The sequence below is a fragment of the Rhinichthys klamathensis genome, unplaced genomic scaffold, assembly GCF_029890125.1.
Source record: "Rhinichthys klamathensis goyatoka isolate OS25496 unplaced genomic scaffold, OSU_Roscu_1.1 h1tg000035l_1, whole genome shotgun sequence".
In the NCBI taxonomy this organism is placed as follows: Eukaryota; Metazoa; Chordata; class Actinopteri; order Cypriniformes; family Leuciscidae; genus Rhinichthys; species Rhinichthys klamathensis.
The window spans coordinates 1319677-1346063 of NW_026606583.1; the positions used below are offsets into that span (position 1 = coordinate 1319677).

The 26387-nt window shown below is 41.0% G+C and overlaps 3 protein-coding genes across 4 annotated transcripts in view; 1 reads left to right on the top strand and 2 right to left on the bottom strand.

The window, feature by feature from the left end:
• erbb2 (erb-b2 receptor tyrosine kinase 2) overlaps nucleotides 1-9565 on the top strand; it is a 29320-nt gene extending 19755 nt beyond the window's left edge. Inside the window, exons 14-27 of the mRNA XM_056245812.1 lie at nucleotides 225-315; nucleotides 1051-1205; nucleotides 1313-1357; nucleotides 1850-1988; nucleotides 2864-2986; nucleotides 3768-3866; nucleotides 4020-4205; nucleotides 5547-5702; nucleotides 5824-5899; nucleotides 5992-6138; nucleotides 6408-6505; nucleotides 6940-7128; nucleotides 7217-7583; nucleotides 9165-9565. Coding sequence (XP_056101787.1) covers nucleotides 225-315; nucleotides 1051-1205; nucleotides 1313-1357; nucleotides 1850-1988; nucleotides 2864-2986; nucleotides 3768-3866; nucleotides 4020-4205; nucleotides 5547-5702; nucleotides 5824-5899; nucleotides 5992-6138; nucleotides 6408-6505; nucleotides 6940-7128; nucleotides 7217-7583; nucleotides 9165-9493 — 2200 coding nt within the window. The 3' untranslated portion in view covers nucleotides 9494-9565. The remainder of the gene's footprint in view (nucleotides 1-224; nucleotides 316-1050; nucleotides 1206-1312; nucleotides 1358-1849; nucleotides 1989-2863; nucleotides 2987-3767; nucleotides 3867-4019; nucleotides 4206-5546; nucleotides 5703-5823; nucleotides 5900-5991; nucleotides 6139-6407; nucleotides 6506-6939; nucleotides 7129-7216; nucleotides 7584-9164) is intronic.
• The window catches only part of dnajc9 (DnaJ (Hsp40) homolog, subfamily C, member 9), a 217781-nt gene that overhangs the window by 96517 nt on the left and 94877 nt on the right, over nucleotides 1-26387 (bottom strand). The gene's annotated exons all lie outside the window — the stretch shown is intronic.
• The window catches only part of kcnh6b (potassium voltage-gated channel, subfamily H (eag-related), member 6b), a 28302-nt gene continuing 24509 nt past the window's right edge, over nucleotides 22595-26387 (bottom strand). The window contains exons 10-12 of one of the 2 annotated variants that reach the window (XM_056245814.1): nucleotides 25462-25636; nucleotides 24039-24183; nucleotides 22595-22941 (exon numbers count right to left, since the gene is read on the bottom strand). In XM_056245814.1, the coding sequence (XP_056101789.1) occupies nucleotides 22672-22941; nucleotides 24039-24183; nucleotides 25462-25636 (590 nt within the window). In that variant the 3' untranslated portion in view covers nucleotides 22595-22671. Of the gene's footprint in view, nucleotides 22942-23975; nucleotides 24184-25461; nucleotides 25637-26387 lie in introns of both variants that reach the window. The other variant, XM_056245813.1, reaches the window with a different exon arrangement.

The following is a 26387-nucleotide window of genomic DNA, read 5'->3' on the forward strand; positions in this document are numbered from 1 at the left end:
ATTGCGCAACGATTGGACAAAAATGTTTTGGTCCTGAGACTTCCACAGAAGATATATGTACACCACTTCTATTATTGATTGCTTTTAGGATTTGAAGAGAGTTTTTTAACCAGTACAACAAAAAATTGCCTAATGTAATACAATAAAGAATGCAGATTTATATGCTGTTGTCATAGAAGTTGGTTTTAAACTCTTAATGTCTACATCAAATGCATTTTCCACAGATCATTCCGGGAGTTTGTGGATGGATTTAACTGTGATCCTTGCCATCCAGAGTGTCAACCAGTCAACGGCTCTGCCTCCTGTACAGGCCGAGTAAGATGCAAATGCAAAAAATAAATAAATAAATTATATATATATATATATATATATATATATATATATATATACAATATTCTACATTTTTTTTATATTGTCACCAAAAATATAAATAATTAATTATTTACTCACCTTTATGTCGTTTCAAACCTGTACGACTTTCTTTCTGTGGAACAAAAAAGAAGATGTTTATCTGAATGTTGTTCACGCTGCTGTTTTCAATACAGTGAAAGAAAAATTAACAAATTACACCATAAAAGCACCAAAAGTCAAAGTCAACTTTATTGTGATTTTTAGTACATAACATGGTGCTTTATAAAAGATAAACTACAAAAACACAAGATTTTTTTTTCCTTTTGTGTTCCATTGAAGAAAGCAAGTAATACAAGGTACATTGTCAATTTACATTTTTTACATTAAAGAAGCCATATTTTGCCCTTTTACAAAGTCTTGATTTTGTTTTTGAATAGGTTTTCATGCTTTAATAATAATTTAACTTTATTTTGGCTTTATTTAAATGAGGAATATTGTGACGTGTACGTTCCTGGAAGAAAAATGAAGACTACAATCGAGGCGTTTCAGGAAGTTCATAAACAGTGCTTTACTGATATAGAGTCATTCCTTTTTTGAGTGACATTTTTCATGCTCAAACAGCAACACACTAAAGAAAGTTTACACATGTAAAAAAGCATAATTAGATCCCCTTTAAGATTTTAACTGTTTCTTGTGCAGGGTCCAGATCAGTGTAAGGAGTGTATGCACTTTCAAGATGGAGACGTGTGTGTTGAGCGCTGTCCCAGTGGGGTGAAAGAGGACCAGCACACAGTGTGGAAATACTTCAATGCTACGAGACACTGTCTGCCCTGTGAGACCAACTGCAGCGTCTCGTAAGTCCTTCAATGAGTTCATGAATTGTTATCCCACTTTTTTATATCAGACCATGAGCAACAATTTAGGATTTGGAATTCATTTTTTGTTTTGTATTTACTGTCAGGTGTCCATTGGATGATAGGGGGTGCCCGATCCAACAGAAAGCTGGGTAAGACGTTATCAAATGTGTATGTATATGCAGAATACTCATATTCATTAGTAGTGTTTCCCAAAGCAAGTATCACTGCTCATACTTAGGGTTAGGGGTTTGACCAAACCTATAATTTCAAGTTTTAAACTGCGTAACATGCAACTTGTGAATCCTCAAATGTGTATTTTTAAGTGAGAGGTGGACTGTTACTTTTCTGAATGATTGAAATTATGCTATTCGTCTGGTGGACATTAAAACAAGGCAGAAAAATTGATTTACTTCAAAAGAGGGACTTGAGAAAAATCTAGTGATCTGAATATAATTGGTTCTGTTTACAAATGCTATTAGGGTTTCATTAAATGTGGGGTGGGCTATTTAGACTTGGCAAACACCACAAAAAAATTAGAAAATGTAAAATTCTAGTTATTAATCATAGCTATAGAGTAAAGCTTTAACTATAGACTGCACAATCCTGCTTTAATCGAATTGTTTGTTATGAAAATCCTGCAGGCCTGGGACAACAGTTGCAATCACAATTGGTGGAGTGTTTCTCTTTATCATTTTGCTGGCGCTGCTGGTGTTTTACCTGCGACGACAGAAACACCAGAAAAAGAAAGAAATCATGAGGAGAATTCTACAGGAACATGAGGTCAGAACTCTGCAGAGTGTTTCATTTGCATGTCGAATTTGTTTTCGATCTTTATTTTAATACTGACACTTTTATAACTCAAAATCAGTCTAAAAGGAGCATTTATTGATACTAAGAGGCAAATCTAATGTCTTTATGTCGGCTATATGAATCTGCATTAGGGTTTGTCTGCCAACATTTACGCATCTATTCTTTGTTGAAAATCAGCTGATTTTGAAATTGACGTTAGCATGTTGCAAGCTATCAACTCGTTCTTCTAATAAGCATACAAATACATAGCACATGCAAATACTGGAAAGGATAGTGCATTTTAATTATAATTTGATTTTGTGGTACTTGATCAGTTTTTTATATATATAATTTACATTTGAAGTTAATATTTCAATAATTTAACAACATATTAACATGGTCACAGTTCTCTGATGTTGGTCAATTGTCACATGACATGCAAATAAATAGATAAAGTATTTAATAGTTTTTAAGTGTTTTATTTTGACTTTGTAGCTGGACTTTAAAGTGAACTCAAACCTCTTTTTACTTTTGATAGTGTCTCATTCCACATCACTTTCACATTTATGTTTTGGAACAGATTTTGCATCTGCAGAGTGGCTATTATTCCATAAAAGCCTATGTAGGCAGCAAACTAGGTTGTGGAACTGAGTCTATTGTTCTTAAACAGTACAGTAAATAAGAAATAATAATAAGAGGATAAAATATAGGAAAGTCTGCTAGACTTTGTGCTGTTCCTGGCCCCTTTAATTGTAGTAAATATCGGTTGGTCATGCTAATGCATTTTTTCTGTTTATGCAGTCTGTTTGGTTTGACTACTTCACATTTAGTTTTGTAGTCTTATGGCATCTGAATTTTCCCTGAAGCTGGTGGAGCCACTGACTCCGAGCGGAGCAATGCCGAACCAGGCTCAGATGCGTATTCTCAAGGAGACAGAGCTGAAGAAACTCCGAGTGCTGGGCTCTGGAGCCTTCGGCACAGTCTATAAGGTCAGACACTGCACACAGTAAGAAAAGAGAGATGTCTGTTACCCTTCCTCATCATATCAATGTTAGTTTTTTTAGCTGGCACATGCAGCCTCGGAAATGTGACAAGCATTCTGCCATCTTTGCTGATAAGTAAATGTTTTTAGCCAGTCAACTGAGCTGCTGGAAAATGACTTCGTAGACTGGCTGATGGCACCACAAAATCTCAAACCCTTCACTAGTGACTGTAAAGGCAGCATACAGAGAAAATAATCAAATGTTTATTTCATGGTTTCCCTCTAAAAAATCAGGCACTGGCAAAATAATGCAATTTTTTTTTATGCAAACCGTTTTGAATGCCCAATAGCATTTTATTTTTCTACATCAAGTGTTCCCAAACTTTTTTGTCAGCCCTTAGACGTAAAAATATTTACTTTCAACAATTTAAAGACACATTTGCTTTTTTACAGTTCTCTGATGTAAGTCTACGGTCTAAGTAAACAGGTAGAATATTGAATCTTTTTTTAAGTAAGTGTTTGATTTTGACTTTGTACCTGGACTTTTAAAGCGGACTCACACTTCTTTTTAGTTGTGATAGTGTCTTAGTCCACAAGGTACAATGGTACCCGCTGCCTTTTATTTGATAGCTATATCAAGATTATCGCACAGCCACATTTGATATAATCATTAGCTTTTCATCAACTCATAAACCCCCTACAGTACCCTGTTTGGGAAACCCTGTTCTACATTATTGTTCTTAATGTAGTTTAACCCTATTCATGCAGAGTTTATCTCATCTCACCAGGGTATATGGGCTCCTGATGGGGAAAACGTCAGGATCCCAGTGGCCATCAAAGTTTTGCGTGAGAACACCTCGCCCAAAGCCAACAAAGAAATCTTGGATGTGAGTGTGTTGCTTACATTCCTATTTTTTTTTTGCAATATCAATTTACTGTTATAAACATTCAGAAGACTCTTCTTCCTAATGATAGTAAGTGTTTATTTTGTATGTGGATATGTGTGACTTTAAAGTGTTTTATCTATATGCTATCCACAGGAGGCTTATGTGATGGCGGGTGTAGCGAGCCCACATGTGTGCCGCTTGCTAGGCATCTGTCTGACATCAACGGTTCAGCTGGTTACTCAGCTCATGCCATACGGATGCTTGTTGGACTATGTTAAAGAAAACAAGGACCGAATCGGCTCTCAGTACCTCCTCACCTGGTGTGTACAGATTGCGAAGGTAAGACATCTACAGAATGTGATATGCACTGATGGTGGAAGACTTTCTGGTATGTTGTTGCAGTTTAGTGTTTCGCACAGGATTTTGTGAGACTATTACCTTTCTTCACTTACAAGAGTTTTCATTTCAGAGGAAAACAGTTTACAAATGTGTCTCAGAAATCTAGTGAAATGCTGTAATCATCTGTCCACAAAAATGTTGGAAATTATGCAAATGTGAAAATAAAGCATAAGTGGTGCACGTTAAACTCACACATGCAGATATTGAGTTGAATCACTGTGAAACGAAATGCTGAAAACACCGGATCATAAGCTGCTCACTAACACAGTTCTGCGCTTCACATGCAATGCAACAGACTATATACTTTTGCAATTTAATAAGCACACAAAGCCAGATCTCGATTTCGATTTTAGTTGGATTGAAAGATGCTTTGCTAAAGCAATGGTGCAAAACAATGTTAGAGATCTTTTATGTTATGAGAAGTGTAAAAATACACAGTCTAGGTAATTAAAGGGAAACACTGCAGTTACTCACAATAGGGCTTTTCACACTGCGCTTTAACCCAGGTTATGGTTCTTCTAAACCTTACTTTTTAGAAAAATTCCACAATTGTAATTTAGAAGCGGGGCTAATCAATGAAACTGACATTAACCCAAGGTTTAGGAGCCTTAAACGCAGGGTTTAGGAATGTACAATGTGAAATGTCAGCTTATCACATTGCTTAATTGTTAACCCCAGGTAAATTGTGAAAATTAAAATTCTGTCATGACAACTGAGATTGGCATGGTAATGGATGTGGCAATACTAACGCTGCTGCTCCTGTTGATTATTGCTGCTGCTGCAGAGCAAATATAGAGACTTGGTACTGCCTTTACATTCACAGATTTGCAGCTGTGAGCATGTAAGCCATGCTGCTGCTACACATATAACATACATGAAATAACCCCCGTAGCAGACCTATACAGGTGGAGCTGGGGAAGGTGGAGGGTTTCTGAGAGCGCGCTGCAGACTGCTAACAGCAAACAATGCCAAGTATTTGAATGTTGAGCAGCAATGTCATTGGCTGCTGATGCCACATCAACCAATCTGCTGCGCTATGTAGAAAACGATGTGATCGCTAACAAAATGAGTTAAGGACCCATCAGCTTGCGCCATCTAGAGTTTAATGACAGAACTTTGTATTTATGCAAATGATGATATTATAAATGATATAGTGTGAAACATGAAGCAAGATAACACAGGATTCCATTTACCCGGGGTTTAGAATGACCCAGGGTTAACTATCGCTATTCCCCAGCCACTTGTGCTCATGTTCTCATGTCTGGTTCTTTGTGTACCCAGGGAATGAGTTACCTTGAAGAAGTGAGGCTGGTTCACAGAGACCTTGCTGCTAGGAATGTTCTAGTCAAAAACCCAAACCATGTGAAGATTACAGACTTTGGGCTTGCCAGACTGCTGGACATAGATGAGAAGGAGTACCACGCTGATGGGGGAAAGGTGTGTGTTTTACATGTTGCTTTGGTTGAACTGCCGAAACTGATTTGGAAACAGAGCTCGAGTGTGGATGAATCTACTATCCTGTATGTATTGAGAATAAGTCTATGTGTGTGTTGAGTAGGTGCCAATCAAATGGATGGCGCTGGAGTCCATATTACACAGAAAGTTTACTCACCAAAGTGATGTATGGAGCTACGGTCAGTATCTGCATGGGTTTACAGTTGCTCTGCTGTAATTGATAACCCTCTGGTTTAAAATAACCTTCGAGGCTTGGCTCTTTCCATCTCAGGGGTGACTGTGTGGGAGTTGATGACCTTTGGCATGAAGCCATATGACCTCATACCAGCGCGGGACATTCCAGAACTACTGGAGGGGGGAGACAGACTCCCCCAGCCGTTTATCTGTACCACGGACGTCTACATGATCATGGTCAATTGTTAGTGTTCATTTCTAATGATGTTCAAAAAGTGTACAGTAAATACTGTGGCTTTGTGGCACTTCAGGACATTGCTGTTGGTTGTTTGATAGATTGTCTTGTAAGTTCTTCTGTGACTTCTGCATAGTGAATTTTGCTTGTTTTACAAACGAGGGACAAATCAAAACGATTTTCTTTGGCAATCAGCAAGATGTCATGTCACAGCAGCTGTCCATGTGGATTCATTTGAATATGTAGAGGACTTTTTTGACCATATGACCTTATGCCAGGTTGGATGATCGATCCTGACAGTCGACCGCGATTTAAGGACCTGGTGGAGGAATTTACCATCATGTCACGTGATCCCTCACGTTTTGTCGTCATCCAAGTGCGTAAATATATAAAAACAAATGCATTATGAACTTGTAAGGAATAATATACGGCTGCATCTATCAACTACATTGATAAGCATTTAATTATAATCTGTATGTAGTTACAAATAATCTGTTTCTTCGAAAAATTTGATATATAAAAGTTTTATGAAAGTTCATTAACTTTCTGTTTAGATAAGATGATATGCAAAATGGGAATATGTATAAGATTATAACAGCAAAATATAAATCTCTACTTTAAAGTGCCAATGTTCTCATGCATAGTGCAAACTGAGCAATTATGAGATATGTTGTCAACCATTTATATTATTGAGTTTATCAATGAGTTGTTACAGCCCTAAAATAATATATTCCTATTCTCCCTTTGAAGTCATTTTTTGAAAGATATGCAGAAATCATGCCATTTCTGTTTTTTTCCTGCTTTTTTCAGAATGACGATCAGATGAGTCTGTCGAATCCTGTTGATAGTGAGTTCTTCCGCATGTTGATGGCTGAGGAGGGGGGGAATGTGAAGGAGTTACTGGATGCGGAAGAATACCTGGTGCCTCAGCCCGGCGGCATCTTCAGCTCGCAAGGAGAAATGAGAGCCAATGGACCCAGCAGACACCACTCTCATCGGGTCAGAGATGATTTCAGTCCCTCAAATGCTACTATAATGCTTGTCCCATTTTAAAAATCATGTAACTTTTTTTGTTTTTCTTCTTTAGAGTACAGACCAAGGTTTAGAGGTGGATGGTATGCCAAGCGGGAGGGATTTGTACTCCTCCGTCAGCACGCTGGGGCAGAGTCAGTACCCAACTCTTCCTGTCGGGGCAACAGCCAATGCCATGTGGTCTGGGACACAGTACCCAACTTTAGTACGGAGCATATCACACCTTTCCGCTGGAGGCCAATCGGACTCTGTGTTTCTGGACGGTTACGTGGAGGACAACGGCCCTCCATCCAGTCCTGGTCGTTATTCTAAAGACCCCACCGTCCCCAACGGCATAGATGGAGAGCTGGAGACCTGGAGAGCGGATGGCCCTATTGGCTTCCTTTCAAACACACTGCCACGTGGAGCGCACACACAACCTGGTGAGTGAAACAGTAAAGGCAACCCATTTTACTACCGGAATGTGACAACATATTTCTGGTTGAAATGGTATTTGGCACATTTTTTATGTTGTCATCCAAAAGAAAGAGTATTTTCCAAGGCAGATCAAGTTTTGATGAAATATGACAAAGACATAAATATATATCTAGACATGCCATGCAGTCAAGACTCTCTGGTGACGTATTCAGGACTTCTCCAATCATTTTCCCACTTAAACCCTCTCCCCTGCGAGCTCACCTTCATCTGCCTCTACTTTTGAGGGCAACAGACACATCTCCAAATCCAATCACCATCTGTTCCCCGCCCTGAATTTTCAATAATCCATACGTCACCATACAGAAGAAAGATCTTTTGTTACTTTGGTTTCATCGCAAGCGGGGATATGAGAGTGTATTGCAACATTGAGAACATGTTAACCAATAGCCAAATAGCAGTTTTAGACATTATAAAAAATGTCTAATATTGGCCATGGTACCACATTTACATTTATTCATTCATATTTTCGTGCTACGGTGCTAGCAATACAACATTTCAAATATCGTCCAGAATAGTACAAGCTAGAACAGGGAGGGATTAAAGGGGTCATCAGATGCCCATTTTCCACAAGTTGGTATGATTCTTCATGTAAAGTTTGTAACATGCTTTGGTTAAAATTCCTCAATAGTTGTGTAAAACAACCCCCTCAAAAACAGCTCTGTTTACAGCAACCCGTTTCGGTGTATGTGTCTTTAAATGATAATGAGCAACTGCTCACCCCACCCCTCTTTTCCATTGGGGTTTCGACACAAGACTGCCTTGGCGGACAGTATACAAATGGCTGAGGGCGAATATATGCTAATACGGGACAGTCCGTCAGTGTTCGTGGGCGGAGCATGAGCAATATGACATCATATTGCTCAGAAAATCCAAACGGCTTGATTACTGAGTGTTTAGATTTTTTGAGGATAAAAAAAAAAGGAGTGAATGGATTTTTTTTTATTGTATGGTGGTTGTGTCCACACACTGCAAAGACACATTTATATGCAAACACCAACATGCACCTGATGACCCCTTTAAGAAAAAGTGAAATCATAGAAGGTTTTTTTTTTGGGGTACTACTAATATATTGGTAACAATAATATATTGGTATATATTTGGTACCAATACATTGTGATATATTGGTATAGATTTGGTACCAATATATTGTGCAATATTAGCGAACAATTATAAATTATTATCTTTATATTGAATATCCTGTTTCCCTTGTAAATACAACGGTAACGCTTCCTTTTACAGTCCTGTTACCCATGTACTTACTATGTACTTATTATAGTAATTATAATTACTGGGTAATAACTAGGTACTAACCCTGAACCTACCCCTAAACCTACCCGTAACCCATGTACTTACCTTATATTAGCCAGTACTTTCTAGGTAAGTACACGTAAGTACTGTACTGTAAAAGGAAGCGTTACCAATACAACACAGTAAGTAAAAGTTGCAAAATCCATTTCACACTGACTTTATCACTTTTAACACCATGATTTCAACACAATATCTTTAAATGTTTTCTTTGTTCTCAGAGTATGTGAACCAGGACGTCCCATCAGAGCGTCCCAGCACGCTTCCACGCAAAGCGAGCGAGAGGAGATTCATTAACGGTCTTTGTACAGGGAACAGTGTGGAGAATCCAGAGTACCTGGTGCCTTTGGGCAGCATCTCACCCACCTCTCCTGCCTTCGACAACCCCTACTATCATGATCTCGCAGCTAAAGCTCAGGCAGTCGCCAGAGCGTCCATAAACGGAGGTACGAATCACAGGCAGCCCAATGGCTACATGACCCCCACAGCAGAAAACCCAGAATACCTGGGCTTAGCAGAGACATGGAGTGGTCAAATGGAGTATACTTGAGAGGAATCATTCGGTACAGTTTGTGTGCAAGCGTGTGGAGATGAATGTTTTGGTGAGGTCGTGTGCGTGAGCAAAAGACATATTTTGTGAAGGACGTTCCCAATGGGAATGGTTTCTAATGGCTTTCTATTAAATTACAATAAAAACCTATGTAGCATTCTGTGGAGTTTGAACTTGAAGATGGATGCATTTCCAGTCTTTGCCAAAATCAGCTTTTTTTTTTGCATCTGACAAAAACACGGTACGTTTTTCAAGACTGCTTGAATGATTTTAACACTGGATGATGTCTGTGGATATATGTAATACACTAAGGATTTTCATTTGAATTTTTACTTTTGGTCATCTCGCAAAAACTCTTTTTTTTTCCGGAGGTTCAATTCAATTCCAAGCCAGGACCGTACACACTGCTTTGCAGAGCGCTGCGTGAGAGCTGGACACAATCAAAGCTGCTCTGTTCTGTGTGTAAAGGCCCTGGGTGAGCAGCTACAGTGCCAGTGAATGAAAGACTGACATTATTGCCGTACCAAACGGATGTGGTGTGTTCAGCCATGCAACTGGCTCTGAAGATTCATCAACATTTCTTATCTGTGGTATATCCAGGTTTTCACATTTGTTTGGGTATTTTTTAAATTCCTTCTGTTTGAGCAATGACTATCTTCATTATATGATGGGTAACAGTTTTACAGATGTATGTAGAGCAAGAGGTGAATCTCAAATATTGTCCAGGTCATATTGCCCCCTAAATTGAAATAATGCACATAAAGAAAATTCTAATACCTATGTTAAGATATTTGCTTAAAATCACACTTATAGGTGTGATATAGGTGTACCGTAGCGATTCAGGATAAGACAAAAACACGGTTTGGAAAATGGATTCATGATGTACTCGCTTATATACATTTTGAACACAAAAAAATGACGGACTGCAGCTTTAAGCAGAGATGCATAATATTGGTCAAAAGCGACACTAGACTTGTACTTTGTGAAAGATTTGTATTTCAAATAAATGCTGTTATTTTGAACATTCTTGTCATCCAAAAAATCGTGGAAAAAATCTGTCACGGTTTCCACAAAAATGTTTTCAACATTGATATTCATCAGAAATGTTTCTTGAGCAGCAAATCAGCATATTAGAATGATTTCTAAAGGATCATGTGACGCCGAAGAATGCTGAGTAATGATGCTGAAAATTCAGCTTTGCCATCAGAGGAATAAATTACATTTTAAAATATATTAGAAAACAGTTCTTTTAAATTGTTAGAAGAATATTTCACAATATTACTTATTTTTACCCCAAACTTTTATAAACGTTTTAACTTATGATGCATACAGTATATAACGTCAAAAGTCTTACTGGTCAAATTGATTTTCTTTAAGCAAAAATCTGATTTATTTTCATTCCTTTTGATTTTGGATTGAAATATGACCTGGACAGAGAGATTCATTCAAGGTGAAAAACGTTTATCTCCTTGTATATTTTTGTTGTACTTTTTAATGTTATCTAACCGAGTTGCTCCTGTGCAATGGTGTATACAATTTGGTATTAATTGATGTGAAGGGGCTCTTATTATCAGACTGGCTGGTTTATTTGTAATGTGATGTTGCAAGCAAGAGAGAAGATGATTTTAGATCATTATGCAGTAGTTTTCATAATGCCTATTATTATTATTATTTTATAAGGACTTTTTTAAGGCACGACACCTCCTACTCATTTAAATTTGCCTCACATATACGCAGACAGACGGCTAACACTAAACACAGTGTTGTGGAGTAAATGCTTCACGTTTAAGAATGTGGTCTAATTTCCATACATTAGCAGCTGTGGCCTCTGGGTGGACGAACGCCCGTTCAATGCCTCCATTGTTCCAAATTACAACGTGTGCCTTTTGTTATACCCGACTCCAGCGTCCAGTTAATATGTCACTTCTTTGAGGAAAGAAGTGTATGTTTTGTCCTTGCCGTGTCAATACGCATTCTGTGGTGCCATTGCATGCATTATGCAGTCCTTTTCACTAAACCACATCTTAAATTCTAGATGTTTAAAAATCAGTTGTCGATTTTCCTGATTATGAAGTGAGAAATGTTGCATTGGGAGAGTGTGAATCAGCAGGCACAGATGATGAACTGTGAGTGAAGTGAGAGAGTGATATTATGTGTGCTAATGGCACTCCAGTGCGTTTCCACGTCAGCCCAAACAATGACATGATTGTGTTTCAGAATCAGGGATGGGGAAAAACCGCTTTGTTGAATTTCTGCCCCGTCTCTGCATAGCCAACACAGTCTACAGAGTTTTTTGGTCCAGGCTATTGGTCCAGTTGACAAATTAAAATAAATCAAAATAAAATCTGTTCGGGCATCTTGAGCGACCCCGATATAAGTTTAGGGTCAGACTAGTTTTTCGACCAACAGGACATTATGGAAGTTTGTTTCTGCCACAGAATAAACATTTAAAAAGGTAATTGCGACTTTTTATCTCACAATTCAGATGTTTTTTTTCTCGCAATTGCCAGTTTCCAAATGTTTTGCGTTCCCCCGAGACACTTTACGTTTACTCGCAAGGAACACAAAAGTTTTACTAGCGAATGCAAACGGTTTTGCGAGGGAACGCACAGTTTCTCAGAGGAACGCAAACATTTTGAGAAAAAAAAAGAAGTCAGAATTGTGATATATAAACTCTAAACTGTTTTCATCAAAATTCTGACCTTTTTTTTTTTTTTTTTACAAATTGCAAGTTTCTTTCTCGCAATTCGGACATAACTCGGAAATTGCGCGTAATTCTGACTTTTTTGAAGAAGAAAAAAGTCGCAATTGTCTTTTCTTTTTTTTATGTCTTCAATAGGATATCTTTCCTTTCCTGTCTATAAAATGTATTCTTTTAGCAATTTTGTTTGATACCACCTCTGACACAGAAATAAGACATCTTTGACCTGTCCATTCTTTTAGTTGCCTTTCTTGGGTATGCGATTCTGTTCTTGCATGTTTACTTTATTACTCTTCCCTAGATGCGTAAGATTCCAGCATTCACAGTTAAGGCTGGACTACACTACACAACTTTTAAAATCTGAACAGATTTTCAAACACTAGACATCACACACTTGCTGACTTTGTAAATGGCTACAGAGAAAAACTCTGCATCATACACTAAACGCCTGAGGGTCACACACTACCAGACTCCATTCCGAACACAACAAACTGCAGAAACGTGTGACTCGCTGCTAGGAAACACATGACAAACGAAAAACAATGTGTTCTAAAATCAGCTCAAAATATTAAACATGTTTGATATCCTCCGACTGCACGGAATCAAAGTCTGAAGCTAATCATACCATACATGTTCTTCTGTGAAATATTTCAACTTAGACTGGCCAAAATCTCAACTTGTTCAGACTGCAAATCGAGGCAAAAATGAGTACACAGGTTGTGTGGTGTATTCCAGGCCTTAGTCAGAAAGTTTGACAATGGAAGTAGACACCAAGCATTTGAGTTTTAGTTTCAGGGCCCATTTGTAATGCCATAAACCAGCATTGATGCCAACCGAAATTATTTCAGAATCCAATGATATATAAAGTCTATGCAAGCACACTGAAGGAATTGTAAAATCTGTTATTGCCTTGATTTTAACAAAAATATACATTCTGAATGTTTAATATTGAATATTGTACTTTTTATATTGTCCAGATCTGTTAGTGGTTGAATGGTAATTGTTGACTTGAGTTTGATGTAATTTTGCTTTTCTTCTTGTGAGCCAACAAATTTAATTGTAAATATACTGTATAATAATCGACTGGATGCACTGTGATCTGTACACTCAACTTTGAGAACTCTAATGGTACTAGTGTGCAAAAATCATCTTAGATATTTTTTTGAACAGTGCTTCTGGGTAACCAGACTAGTGCCAAGTGGCTTATTTTAACTCAATTTGGTAAAAGTTACTTGATGCCTAAAATTAGGGCGAACAATCATCTGCTCTTTCTGTTATTCTACAAAACAAAAGTCTGTTGTGAGAAAATAAAAATAAATTAAATCAGAGAAAATTCCAATTCATGTGATTTCATGGGATCTAAAGCACCAATCCATCTTCATTTATGTCATTTTGACATTTGGCTGAGAAATATTAGGAAGTATGACTGGACGCCCCACAAAGGTTACGAAGCAACATCAGCATAACCTATTTCATACTTAAGTTAGTCATTTTATTAAAAAAAATATTTTAAATGTATTTTTTATATATATATATAGTTAAACTATACAGAAGTTAGATATTTCATGAAAACATGCTGTATCAGAACTTTTCTGACTTTTCATCTCACAATTCTGACTTTTTTCTTACAATTCTGACTTTTTTTCTCGCAAATTGCAGGTTATATCTCACAAATCTGTAGCCTGGCTGCCAGCCCAAACCCCGCCCACAACAATTTTTGGTCGGGAAGTTCGGTCTGGACTTAATCCATTGAGGAGTAATTATGATCAGTCAAAAAATGGTCGGACCAATCAAATTGCCAGGGCGGGCTTTATACGATGATTGACAGATGAGGTGCAGTTACGTAATCCTCACGTCACCAAAGAGCGCTTGGGTTGAATTCGTTTACAACAAAGTTCTGCCGCTGGAAAATTGAGATTTCACGAGTTCACACTTACAAATAAGTCAGATAGAATAAATGCGTATATGACGTGCTGTCCGAGGAGAGGGCTCCGTGATCGGTATTCGGCCCGAACCCAGGGTACTCCCCGTATTCCTGGCTGTGAAAGAACAAGCCAAGAGGGAGGATTCGGGGTGGTGGAGCGATGCTGAAAAACTGTCGAGGAGTGTTAGGTGAGTTAGAGTGAATATGCTTCCTCTCATGCTGATAGGGTAACGTTAGACATGTTATTGTTTGATGACATGTTGATTGGATTGATTATTTGAACGTGCTCCTCCCGAACTTTGTTTATGAAATAACAATAATCATGTGTATATTCCGCCATCGCGTCTGTTATAGAAGATATCGACCGCGCATTGCTTTTAAAAGAGGAACAGAGAACCGCGATCAAGGCATTTGTCGGTCGGAAAGATGAATGAAGAACATGCGTCATTTACTCCGTTGCTCTGATTGGTTGTAGGTCTATCCAATTGAATGCAGAGGCATTTTCTTTTCTGGTTCGGTTGAAACACGCCCCATAATCACAGCCCAATGGATCAGTTCTGTTTCATTCTTACTGACCGCCAGAGGCAGTGTAAACACTATGGATTATCGCAGCGCCAGCTAGATAGGTCGAGAGAATATACCAACAAAGTCACGTGGCGTGACGTATGCTGAGCCCTGGAGGGTAAAGCTACAGTAGCTCAGCACTCTACCTCTTTCGCTTTCTCGCCTAGTTGAGATAGGTTGTATTGGTTGAGTGACGCGCTGTCAAGTGCAGCTTACAAGAGCAGCGAGATTCGTCCTCACAAGCTGTGACAGCGCGTGTCTACGCTCTTTCAAGGATTTGGATTTTCAAGGATTTGGATTTAAATTAACGGCACTTGGTGAGTTTTGTTTTTTCATATTGCTTCGTCGGTAACACTCTGTGCCTCTCGGTGCAATCCGGTGGCTTGTGTTTGCCGCGCTATGAGTTAACGGTCTCCCGTTGACATAAGTTATCTAACGTTACTTAGAGTGTTTTTTCCTCGTATCCATGTAACACTTTTTGTCCCTCGGTTCAATCCGCCAGCCATTTTAGACACTTTTTATCTTTTTTCGTAAAATTTTTGTTGGTATTACCTGTCGGTTCACCCGAGGTAATTGTTTTATTTTATTTTAATTATTTTTTCATCCCGCTTAACTTAACCTTACTTTAACTTACTTTTTAACCTTAACTTAACCTTATCCGAGGGTGTTATTAGCGAGTAACTATGGCTCACAGCTCGATAGCCACTGGTTTTCCACTGACTTGTAAGCTGTGCCCTAATAATCTTCTCCCTGACGACGGTCATGACATCTGCCCGTCGTGTTTGGGTGTTCAACATCTGCGAGAGGCTCTCACGGACCCGTGCATGCACTGCAGCCTTTTGCCTATGTCGGAACGACGGCTCCGTCTTGCCGAGTTAGACCCTAATTCTACAGTGAAACTAGGGCAGTTAGATGTAGCCCCTTCGCGCACTCGGAAGCGCAGGGCGTCGGCGGCAGCTGGTGCTCCCCTCCCAGCTAAGAAGGCCAAATCGCGAGATGATGAACATTCACATGTTGAGGGAGGTTCACTTTCTATGACGGTGTCGGTACTTTCTTCAGAGATGGCAGAGCTGAAACGCCTGCTTCACTCACTTCAGCCGGTCACATCTGCTACACCTGTGAGGATGACACAGGAGGTTGAGAATGTTCAAAACCAGGGAGCTGGGGAAGAGTCTCTTGATTCCCCTTGTTTTTCTCATCGTCCAGAGTTTGATGTGCTTTCTACAAGTGCTTCAGATTCCTTTTTTCACGATCATGGGGATCCTATGGATGTTGCTACACAACCATCACCTCAGGCTGTTTTCACTGGTTACCCAGCAGCAGAGGGCTCTAGTGGGGGGTCAGTTCAGTCGTCTGGACAAGCCCAGTCCTCCTCCGATGACACTTTGGCTGTGCTTCGAATGGCAGCTGCTCGTCTAGGACTTGATGAGTCACCTGTCCAATCTGCACAAACTAATGTGTTTTTCAGACAGACCACAGCTGCAACTTCTTTTGCCATGCCACCATGTAAGGATTTTGTGGCTGAATTCTCAAATGCTCTCACTGGTTCTGGTCCACCTAAGCGGCGCTCAAAGATTGCTCGAACGCTAGCATCTATGGCTGAAGCAGATTCTATCGGGGTGGGTCGTGCTCCGGAAATAGAGCAGCCTGTGGCAGCTTTGGTGGTCTCTCCTGATGAGGCTCTACGAGGGAATGTGTGATGCCCCAGTGCGCAATGCGGTCGTACGGATTCCTTGCTAAAAAAGGCATACGAGTCTGTTGCCTACATTACTCGAGCAGAAAACACGATCTGCCAGTTGCTTCTTGCTGCCACCAGTACACTGGAATCTGCAAATGCAGATCCCTCTATTTCACAATTTCTGCAAACTGCTCTGTTGGCAACAGGCCATGTGACCTGCGAGCTGGGTAGTCTTACAGCCACGCTTCTGGCAGCCCGCCGCCAAGTGTGGCTTGCCCAAGCACGACTGCCGGAGGACTGTAAGAAAACCTTGAGAGATCTTCCTTTTGTTCCTGGGCATATCTTTGGTCCAAATGTTCCGGAACTGTTGGAAAAGCGGGTAAAGCTGTCTGAAGCCACTCGTCAGCTGACACAGGTGCAGCGCAACCCTACCTTTAGGATGCCAGCGGTTCAGACCCGACATCACTATGCCGCATCGGAGCAGCGTTTCCGCCGGCACGCTACACCTCAGTCACAGCCCCCTCAAAGACCTCGTGTTCCTGAAGATGCTAGAGTTTTTCGCCCACCTCATCGACAGTTTCCGGGAGGGCCCCGTCAGCGTCCCCCCGCGACCACTAAAAATCGCACACGTAAAGCCTGAGACAGTCAGGCCGGCGGTCGATCGTTTTTCTGTAGAGCAACTGGAGTACTGGAGATCCAACACAGCAGACCCCTGGGTGTTGGCGACTCTGAGCAGGGGATATACTCTACAGTTTCGGCGCCGGCCTCCCAGATTTTCAAGAATTGTTCCTACGATTGTCAGAGACGCGGTTCGCGCAGTGGCTCTCTCTCTGGAAATCTGTTCACTGTTAGAGAAGGGAGCCATAGAAAAAGTTCATCCCCTCGTTCAGAGAGACGGGTTCTATTCAACTTATTTTCTTGTTCCAAAGAAGGACGGTGGTTTCCGCCCAATTCTCGATTTAAGGCTTCTGAATTTATTCCTGAAGGTCCTTCCCTTTCGAATGCTGCGCACAGCCGATGTTCTCCGGTCTGTGACAGCAGACGATTGGTTTGTAAGTGTCGATCTGAAAGATGCATACTTTCACGTCCCAATTGCTCTACATCACAGAAAGTTTCTACGTTTCAGTTTCCTGAATCAAGCATACCAGTTCAAAGTGCTACCCTTCGGCCTTTCCCTTGCTCCTCGCGTCTTCACAAGGTGTGTGAGCGCAGCTCTGTCTCCTCTTTGGATGAGAGGTATGCGTGTTCTTCCTTATTTGGACGACTGGCTTCTCTGTGCCCCCACAGAGCAGCAGGCCGTACAAGACTCCAGACTGCTCTTGAGACATGTGCAGAAGCTGGGGTTTTCTGTGAACAAGAAAAAGAGCCGTTTGATTCCATCACAGACCACTACGTTCATAGGAATGACCTTGAATTCCTGCTTAATGTCTGCCTCCCTGTCTCAGGAACGTGTGACAAACATTCTACAACTTTTGGCTCGCTATCCTCCGGGTGTGTCTTTGCAGTATGTGGTGGTCCTACGACTGATAGGGATGTTAACAGCGGCTACAGTTGTGATCCCCCTGGGTTTACTCCATCTCAGACCACTCCAGTTATGGAACAACAGTTTGCGGCTAGATCCCACCAGACATCGTCATCAACTGGTTATAATTTCTCACCGTTGCATATGTGCGTTGAGGCGGTGGAGACAGTTAGAGTTTCTGAAGGCAGGAGTGCCCCTGGGTGTTGTTCCCTCTCGTCGGGAGTTGGTCACGACAGACGCTTCCCTCACAGGATGGGGGGCAACGTGGAATCGGAGGGGTATTTCCGGGCCCTGGACTCCGATCCAGGCCGCGGAACATATCAACCTGCTAGAACTCGGCAGTGTTCTTGGCTCTAAAGTACTTCATGCCGGTTCTGGCAGGCCGCCATGTTCTTGTTCGGTCAGACAATACCTCAACAGTGTTCCATCTGAACCACCAGGGCGGCACGAGATCCCGCAGGTCTCTATGGTTGACTCACGAGATCCTGACATGGTGTCAGCCACGACTCGCTTCACTGAGGGCAGCTCATATTCCAGGAGTGTGCAACCAGACAGCAGATGCTCTTTCCAGGGATCAAGTACATCCAGGAGAATGGAGGCTTCATCCAGATGTAGTGCAGGAGATCTGGCTACGATTTGGAAGAGCAGAGGTGGATCTTTTTGCTTCAGAGATGACCACCCACTGTCGCTTATGGTTCGCAAGGACAGAAGTGTCGAGCCCCCTGGGCCAGGATGCGCTGTCTCACGAATGGCCGAACTGCCTGCTTTATGCGTTTCCACCTACCCCTCTGTTATGGGAGACGTTGCACAGGATCTCCCTGTGCAAGCACAGCGTGTTACTCGTGGCACCACGATGGCCAGCCAGACCGTGGTTTCCTTTGTTGCTGAGACTTCTGACAGGCAATCCATGGAAGCTTCCCCCCAGGAAGGACCTCCTCTCCCAGTTGGAGGCCAGTGTCTGGCACCCGGACCCGGCTCGTCTGCAGCTTTGGGTCTGGCCATTGGGTTAAATCCTTCCCTGGAGCATTGTGACCCTGCTGTTATTCACACCATCTCTAATGCTAGGGCTTCTTCCACACGACAGATTTATGCTTCCCGTTGGAAGCTTTTTTCTGTATGGTGTGAGGAACGGGGGCTCGATCCTGCAACATGCGACATTCCGCGTGTCTTAAGTTTTCTTCAACGTTTACTGGAGGAAGGAAAAGCAGCTTCCACGTTGAAAGTGTACGTTGCTGCAATTTCTGCATATCATGTTCCAGTTGGTGGCTCTTCTCTTGGCTCTCACCGTCTTGTCTGCAGTTTTTTGAAGGGTGCACGCCGTCTGAACCCTGCTCGGAATCCTCATTTTCCTGTGTGGGGTTTGTCACTCGTACTTGCATTCCTGTGCTCACCCCAGTTTGAGCCCTTGCAAAATGTTGACATTAAATGGTTGTCCTTGAAGACTTCTTTTTTGTTAGCTATTGCTACTGCGAAACGAGTCAGTGAGTTGCACGCGTTGTCTGTTAGTGAACTGTGCTTGCGTTGGTTACCGGATGGCTCCGGGGTGGTTCTACGACCCAATCCTTCTTTTCTTCCGAAGGTCCTTCTTCCTCAGTTCATAAATCAGCATATTGAACTGGCCTCCTTTCAGACTTCTTCAGGGTCCGATTCAAGTGCCCAACTCTTGTGTCCTGTTCGGGCCTTGAAGTGTTATGTGAACTCTACTGTTCAATTTAGACGGTCAGACCAGTTATTTGTCTGCCATGGTGGTGTGAAGAAAGGTGCTCCAGTGTCGAAACAGAGGTTGTCGAACTGGATAGTGGAGACCATTACGCTGGCTTACAAGGCGGCAGGGAGACCACTGCCCTGGAGACTAACTTGCCATTCCACTAGGGCCATTTCATCTTCATGGGCTGTTTTTAGAGGAGTTTCCCTGGTGGATATCTGCACTGCTGCTACCTGGGCTTCTCCATGTACGTTTGCCCGGTTTTATAAGGTCAACGTTGCTGCTCATCATGCCGTTAGTTCTGCGGTTCTTCTGGAGCAGCCTTAATTTCATCAGGTGGGTGGCATTCCTCATGACTATGTTGGTATGTGTCATCCATAGTGTTTACACTGCCTCTGGCGGTCAGTAAGAATGAAACAGAACGCTAGTTACGCATGTAACTGTGGTTCTGTGAATTCTGGATGACCGCCAGAGTTCTCTGTCACTCGGAATGCGCGAGAAAGGCGTACCGAGGTAGAGTGCTGAGCTACTGTAGCTTTACCCTCCAGGGCTCAGCATACGTCACGCCACGTGACTTTGTTGGTATATTCTCTCGACCTATCTAGCTGGCGCTGCAATAATCCATAGTGTTTACACTGCCTCTGGCGGTCATCCAGAATTCACAGAACCACAGTTACATGCGTAACTAGCGTTTCAGACTCACATTCTTTCTAGAATATGAGTATGACGAAGTCAGGCTAACAAATCTGACTTCTTTTCTCAGAATTTTGAGATAGAAACTCGCAATTGTTTTTATGGAAGCTTGTTTACACAACGGAATAAACATTTTTAAAAGATAATTGCAACTTTTTCTCACAATTCTGAATTTTTTTCGCGCAATTGCGAGTTATGTCGGAATTGCGAGTTATAAAGTAATAAACTTAATTCTGACTTTTTTTCTTGCAGTTGCGAGTTCATATCGTGCGATTCTGACTTTCTCACAATGGCGATGCTTTGGAATTCTGATACTTTTTGAAAAAAAGTCAAAATTGCGAGGTATAAACGCAGATTCTGACTTTTCTTGCAGTTGCACTTTTATAAAGTCAGAATTGCAATATAAACCTTTTTCTCGCAATTGTGAATTTACGTCTCGCAATTCTGACTTACGAGTGCATGTTATAAAGTCAGAATTGCAATATAAACTCGCAACTGTGAGAAAAAAAAGTCAGAATTGCGAGATAAAAAAAAATGTGGTTACCTTTTTATTTTTATTCAGTGGCAGAAACAAGCTTCCCTAAATCTGTGGCCTTGTGACGTTCAAATGAAGAATTCATAAACACACAGCCATCTAGTCACAGTGAAGTAATGAGGAAGTAGAGACTGTTATTCCTAAACACCAGAAGAAGATAACGTTCATACTAAAGATAAGAGTAAGTTGTGAAAATGCTGTGCTGTTTGGCTGTCTGTCATCAGCGGAATATTGTGATCTTATGGAGACAGTGCCACCCAGAGGCCAGTAAAGGTCCAGCAGAAAAACCTTCCTGAAATGAGTTTTTAATATAGAAGTGCTTAAAAAATAAGCTTAAAAAATGCACAAAGAAACCAAACAAATGCAGACAAATTTAAATTGTGCGTGCATATGAATTTCTTTACAAAAATAACATTGGACTGGATAGGAATTGGACCGGATAGTGAAAAACATGCAATACATTATATAAACATTCCTCCCTAATTACTAAAGAATCTCAGGCTGTAATGAAATTGACGGAGACACAAAGATATACAGTAAGAGTTTTGATTTAACATTTGTGGTCACTACATAAATCTCATACTTCTATTTATGTAGTTTCATAGCTAAACTAGCGCTGAAAGCTGCTAAAGTTTCTGCGGGAGGAATGATTGGAATACAATACGCTGTTAATTGAATGTTACTGGTTTTATTGTTGCAGCATGCTTATCATGATTAATCTCCAAATGGTGTGGGCAGGTCACGTAGATCATAAACTGTTTTCCATTTTCAACATATATTCTTTTCCAGCACTAAAATAGTTGAATTTTTAATATTAGAAAGAGCAGATATTCTAGCCACTGCCCGACTGAACTTGACACTAAATGAGATGATTAACATGATGATTTTATTTTAAAGTAGCCTATATATAAAAATAGGGTCTCAGATGTTAGATACACTGATTTTCTCCAAATGAGGTGAATCTTTACCCAGATTTTTGATGGATAGTTACACTTAGCAATAACAATAACTTAGCTTGTTTTATTTTTTTTATATCCGATCAGCCAATATATATCTGGTGGCGGGTCTTCAAAGAACAGTCCCAAGAATTATCATATTTTTAATGAACATTGTTTTAATTACATAAAGTAAATACACAGAATATACAGAGTTCAATCCCAGTCGTACAGAGACATTCCTTGGTTAGGTCTTCCCACAGGTTTGTCGACAAGTGTGACTGTTTCCTGAGTCACACTGCCTGAAGAACATGACATTGATGTCCATGTACAACAAAAAGATTTTTCTCAAAAAGGTTGCCTTTTTTAACACTAAAAGAGGGTTTGCGCTGGCTCAAGCTGTTAGTAAATCTGGCCCATTGAATAGTGAACACACACACATGCATGGACACACACACCCGGAGCAGTGGGCAGCCATTTGCTGTGGCGCCCGGGGAGCGATTGGGGGTTAGGTGCCTTTGCTTTGCTCAATTGAGAATCGAACCCGCAACCTTCCGGTTACCAGTCTGACTCTTTAACCATTAGACACAACTGCCCACGACTGAGGTTTGAGATGCTACTCACAACTGTGGCTTATGGTGGATTTTGTCCATTAGTGTTTCTTGTGCTTTTGTACTCTGCTGAAAGTACCAGTTTGAGTTTTCATGCTAGTTACTAGTGCTAGTTTGGGGCTGTCCTATCTGGTGGGCAGCAACATTTGGTTAACCAAGATGATGGAACCGCATGGTCTTCCTAGCACAATACACACATATACCCCACAATACAACATAAGCTGGTGACATCAGCAGGGGTTTTATCGACTGAGTTTTGATGCGTGCTCATTGTTCTGTTATGAAAGCTGGTTGATGGCGTGTTGTGATTTTAGCTGACTGGCAAGGAAGGATCAGACATGTGTTTTTGGATGTCTTCTGGGTGTGATGAAGTGTCCAGGTTGCCAGGCAACGAGGGAAAGCGGAGAGACGCACAGAGCCGCGGTGCATCTATAAAAATGGGCTTTAGCACTGGAGTTGAAACAGCATTCGCTTCTAGTTTATCAGGTTCACAGTCATCTGACGCAGCTCCCATGTGAACGCCACTGGACAAAGAACCCTGGGAATTGGACTTGAACATGGATTCTGGCTGGGTTGAACTCTGGAAACACAGTTTTAAAGACTGTTTATTTGGTTTATTGTTCATTCTTGTAAAAAAAACCCCAAAAAAACATAACGTTTACTTCAGCTTGTCATTAGCTTACTGTGGATATTGCTTAGCTAAAGGTTAGTATTAAGGATCAGGGTGGTTTTGGAACAACAATTCTAAACATTCAGATCAGGGAAAATTAAAAGTAATTAACCCTTGTGAATGATGCAAACAGAGTTCAATTTTCCTGTACAGCAGCTTTAAAAAGAAAATAGTGTCATTGTTCAGCAAGTCAGTTCAGTGTTGATACAGTTCCATTGTAAAGAACATTAGTTATTAGTTCAATTATTAGTTAAATTCGGCTATAAAGCAGCTCGGCTCAATCTTAAGTTTATCAAGCGACGAGAATACTTTTTGTGCGCAAAAAAACAAACAAAAATAACGACTTTATTCAACTACTCATTTCCTTCCCTGTGGGCCTTGAGATTTCACGTAGTGGAACTGCGCAAAGCTTCTAGGTTGTACGTCACACGCATCACACACATGACCAGCGTCGGCCAATAGTGAGCCTACGTGTGACGTGCAACACAGAAGCTTTGCGCAATATCACTACGTGAAATCTCAAGGCCCACAGGGAAGGAAATGAGTAATTGAATAAAGTCGTTATTTTTGTTTGTTTTTTTGCGCACAAAAAGTATTCTCGTCGCTTGATAAACTTATGGTTGAGCCACTGTAGTCACTCGGACTATTTTAACGATGTCTTTCATAACTTTTGGGCCGGCCAGTTTCGATCCCTTAAGAAGCCTATGGAGGAGTGATCCAGCTCTCAGATTTAATCAAAAATATCTTAATTTGTGTTCCGAAGATGAACGAAAGTCTTACGGGGTTGGAACAACATGAGGATGAGTAATTACTGACAGAATTTTTATTTTTGGGTGAACTAACCCTTTAAAAGAAATTTGACATGATTACAACGGGCACTTTTTAAAGGTGTACTTAAGTTTGTTCAGAAACAGTTTTTTTTTTTTTTTGGACAGCACTTTTACCTGAATGGTAGTGCTTCTACTGTCCAGTTGAATATTTGTAATGGGGAACATGCTGTGAAGTACCGGTGTGCTGCTTCCATACAGTGTTGCGGGGTCAGGAATGTGGTTGTCAGGTAAAACAGAGCTATATGCTGGAGGCACGGGTGCAATCTGTCTCTGGAGAAGCTGAAGAATCACATTGATGTCTGCTGTCATTCTGGTCTCTAGCCTAAGAGAAAGGGAGCAGAAAACTGCAGTATTTAAGTAGTTATTTGCTGGACATCCTGCCTTAAACCATTCAAATATCAAGTTATGTGACACGTGAGAATCAGTGGCGAGAACCAAGAGCTAGACAGCCTCTGGTCGCTGTATGTGTCAATGTAATAAAGAGAGTGGTTTGGGGCTTGGCTGCTGTAGCAGGCTGAGCCAGAGGGTGTTTAGTTCGCTGTGGGACCATGGCTGATGCATAGGAAGATGTAACCCCTCTGGTTCTACACGCACTGCTCCGAGCGGATTCGAACCAGCGTCTCTGGCATGGGAAGCAGGCATGCTAACAAGAGTGCTAAAGACTGCAGCCTCTAGCATCAGTTGCTAGTGCGCCACTTGAAGCCAGGTGAGTGAGGTTTTACCGGCACAGCTCTTACTACAAAAAGACATTCAGCTTTGGTTAGAGAATTGCAAGCCAAAAATTGCTGTATTTAGGCCTTTAAAGATTAAACAGGTCATGAACACATCAAAGTGAACGGGGCATTGCGATGCTACACACTACAATGGACGTTTCATTACTATACAGCATCATCATGCACCCATACAGAGAGACAAATGTACCAGTTTATGCTGCTTACTTTGATGTGTCCAGTGTAGACAGCCTCAAAACATTTTGGTGCATCATATCAAAAAATGTGCCCGGTGCAGATACATTGGTTCCCAGATAGCACACGTAAGCACGCACACTGCAAGATGTCTGTTAAAGATCACTTTATCTGGAAAGCATCTGCTGTTTACTAACATCTGATAGACGTCTTTAAGATGTCAGTTTTACATACATTCTAAATCATAAACATCTTAAACACATTTTCTAAACGTCTATTTGACATGACAGGAAACGTCCTATAGACGTATTGCAGATGAGCAAACTCTCTAAAAAATACGTCTTCCAGATGTAAACACGCACATCAAATAGACGACTCCATGATGTGCGCGAGCTTTCAGGGTTGGGTTTATTATAAGCGAGACGCTCACGTTCGCTGTACAGAGTGTTAAGTCTACTCAATTGCTTACTCATGACACGTAGCAACACAGCTAAAAGTATTCCTAATTGGAGCTTTTATTGAAAGTTGAGACATGCCATCAGAAGCACCGTTAGAGCTTTGTTTGACTTGGAGGAGGCGCCACGTGCAAGGTTCTTTGAAAATATGCTTTATTTCTGTAATTCTGCTAAGTGCCACTAGTGTTGCAGAAACTACGTACTTCAGCCTTAACTGTTCCCATAAGATGCATCACATACCTCATAAGCTGACTCTGCAGGAGCTCCAGTCTGGAGTCAAGTTCGCTGGGATGATGATCTGCAAAGAGTGGTGGAGGACATGAGGTCCAGACAGAGGGGAGGCACTGAGACTGTTCAGCATAATGAGCTGCCTGGTGGTCAGTCCAGTAATGGTACAATCCAGATGGAGGAGGAGCTTGTGTTAGGAGATATTGAATAACAACAAATCCAACAATTCAAGAAAATCATTCATATTTACAATATGTCATTTAAAGTTCAAGTTTGAGAGATTTTAAGGGTGCAGTAATTTTTCAACTGTGAAAATGTTTAGCACTAAAATAGTGGTTGCAATGACCTAAAATAATAACCTAAATTCCTGCAGTGATGACGTATTTTTGTAGGCAAACCCGGAATAATGTTTTCATGACGGACGAAAGTTTCGGAGGCAGTGTGTAAGCGTGACTGACATAACGTGAGGTCGTATTTATTTTTTAACGTGCACAAATTTAGGATGACAATTTCGGACCTTTAGCATCACCCTCGTTCCCTTGATAAAAACCCAATAGGATTTTTCCATCGGCTTTTGGATTATTGCAGAAAATAAGCTCTGTGATAACCAAAGTTTATGATACTTACACATTTTATTCATCATAATAATCTTCACAAATGAAAACAACTTTTATGAATTTTGAAGCCTAAATAGAATGTCCAGATACAAAAAACAATATCTATGCTATAGACAAACTACACCACGCTCGCACGACTTTAACTAGTGAGTAGATGAGTTTCCCTGTTCGGCGTGATGACGTTTAATGTCCTCGACAACCTCTGTAGACTGTAGTCCTCCCACTTAACCACTTGTTAGCAACCGCCTTTTTCAAGGCAAGTAAAACCTTTAAAAAAATCACAAGGGAGTATTACTGTATTATCCACTGACTTCAAGAAAA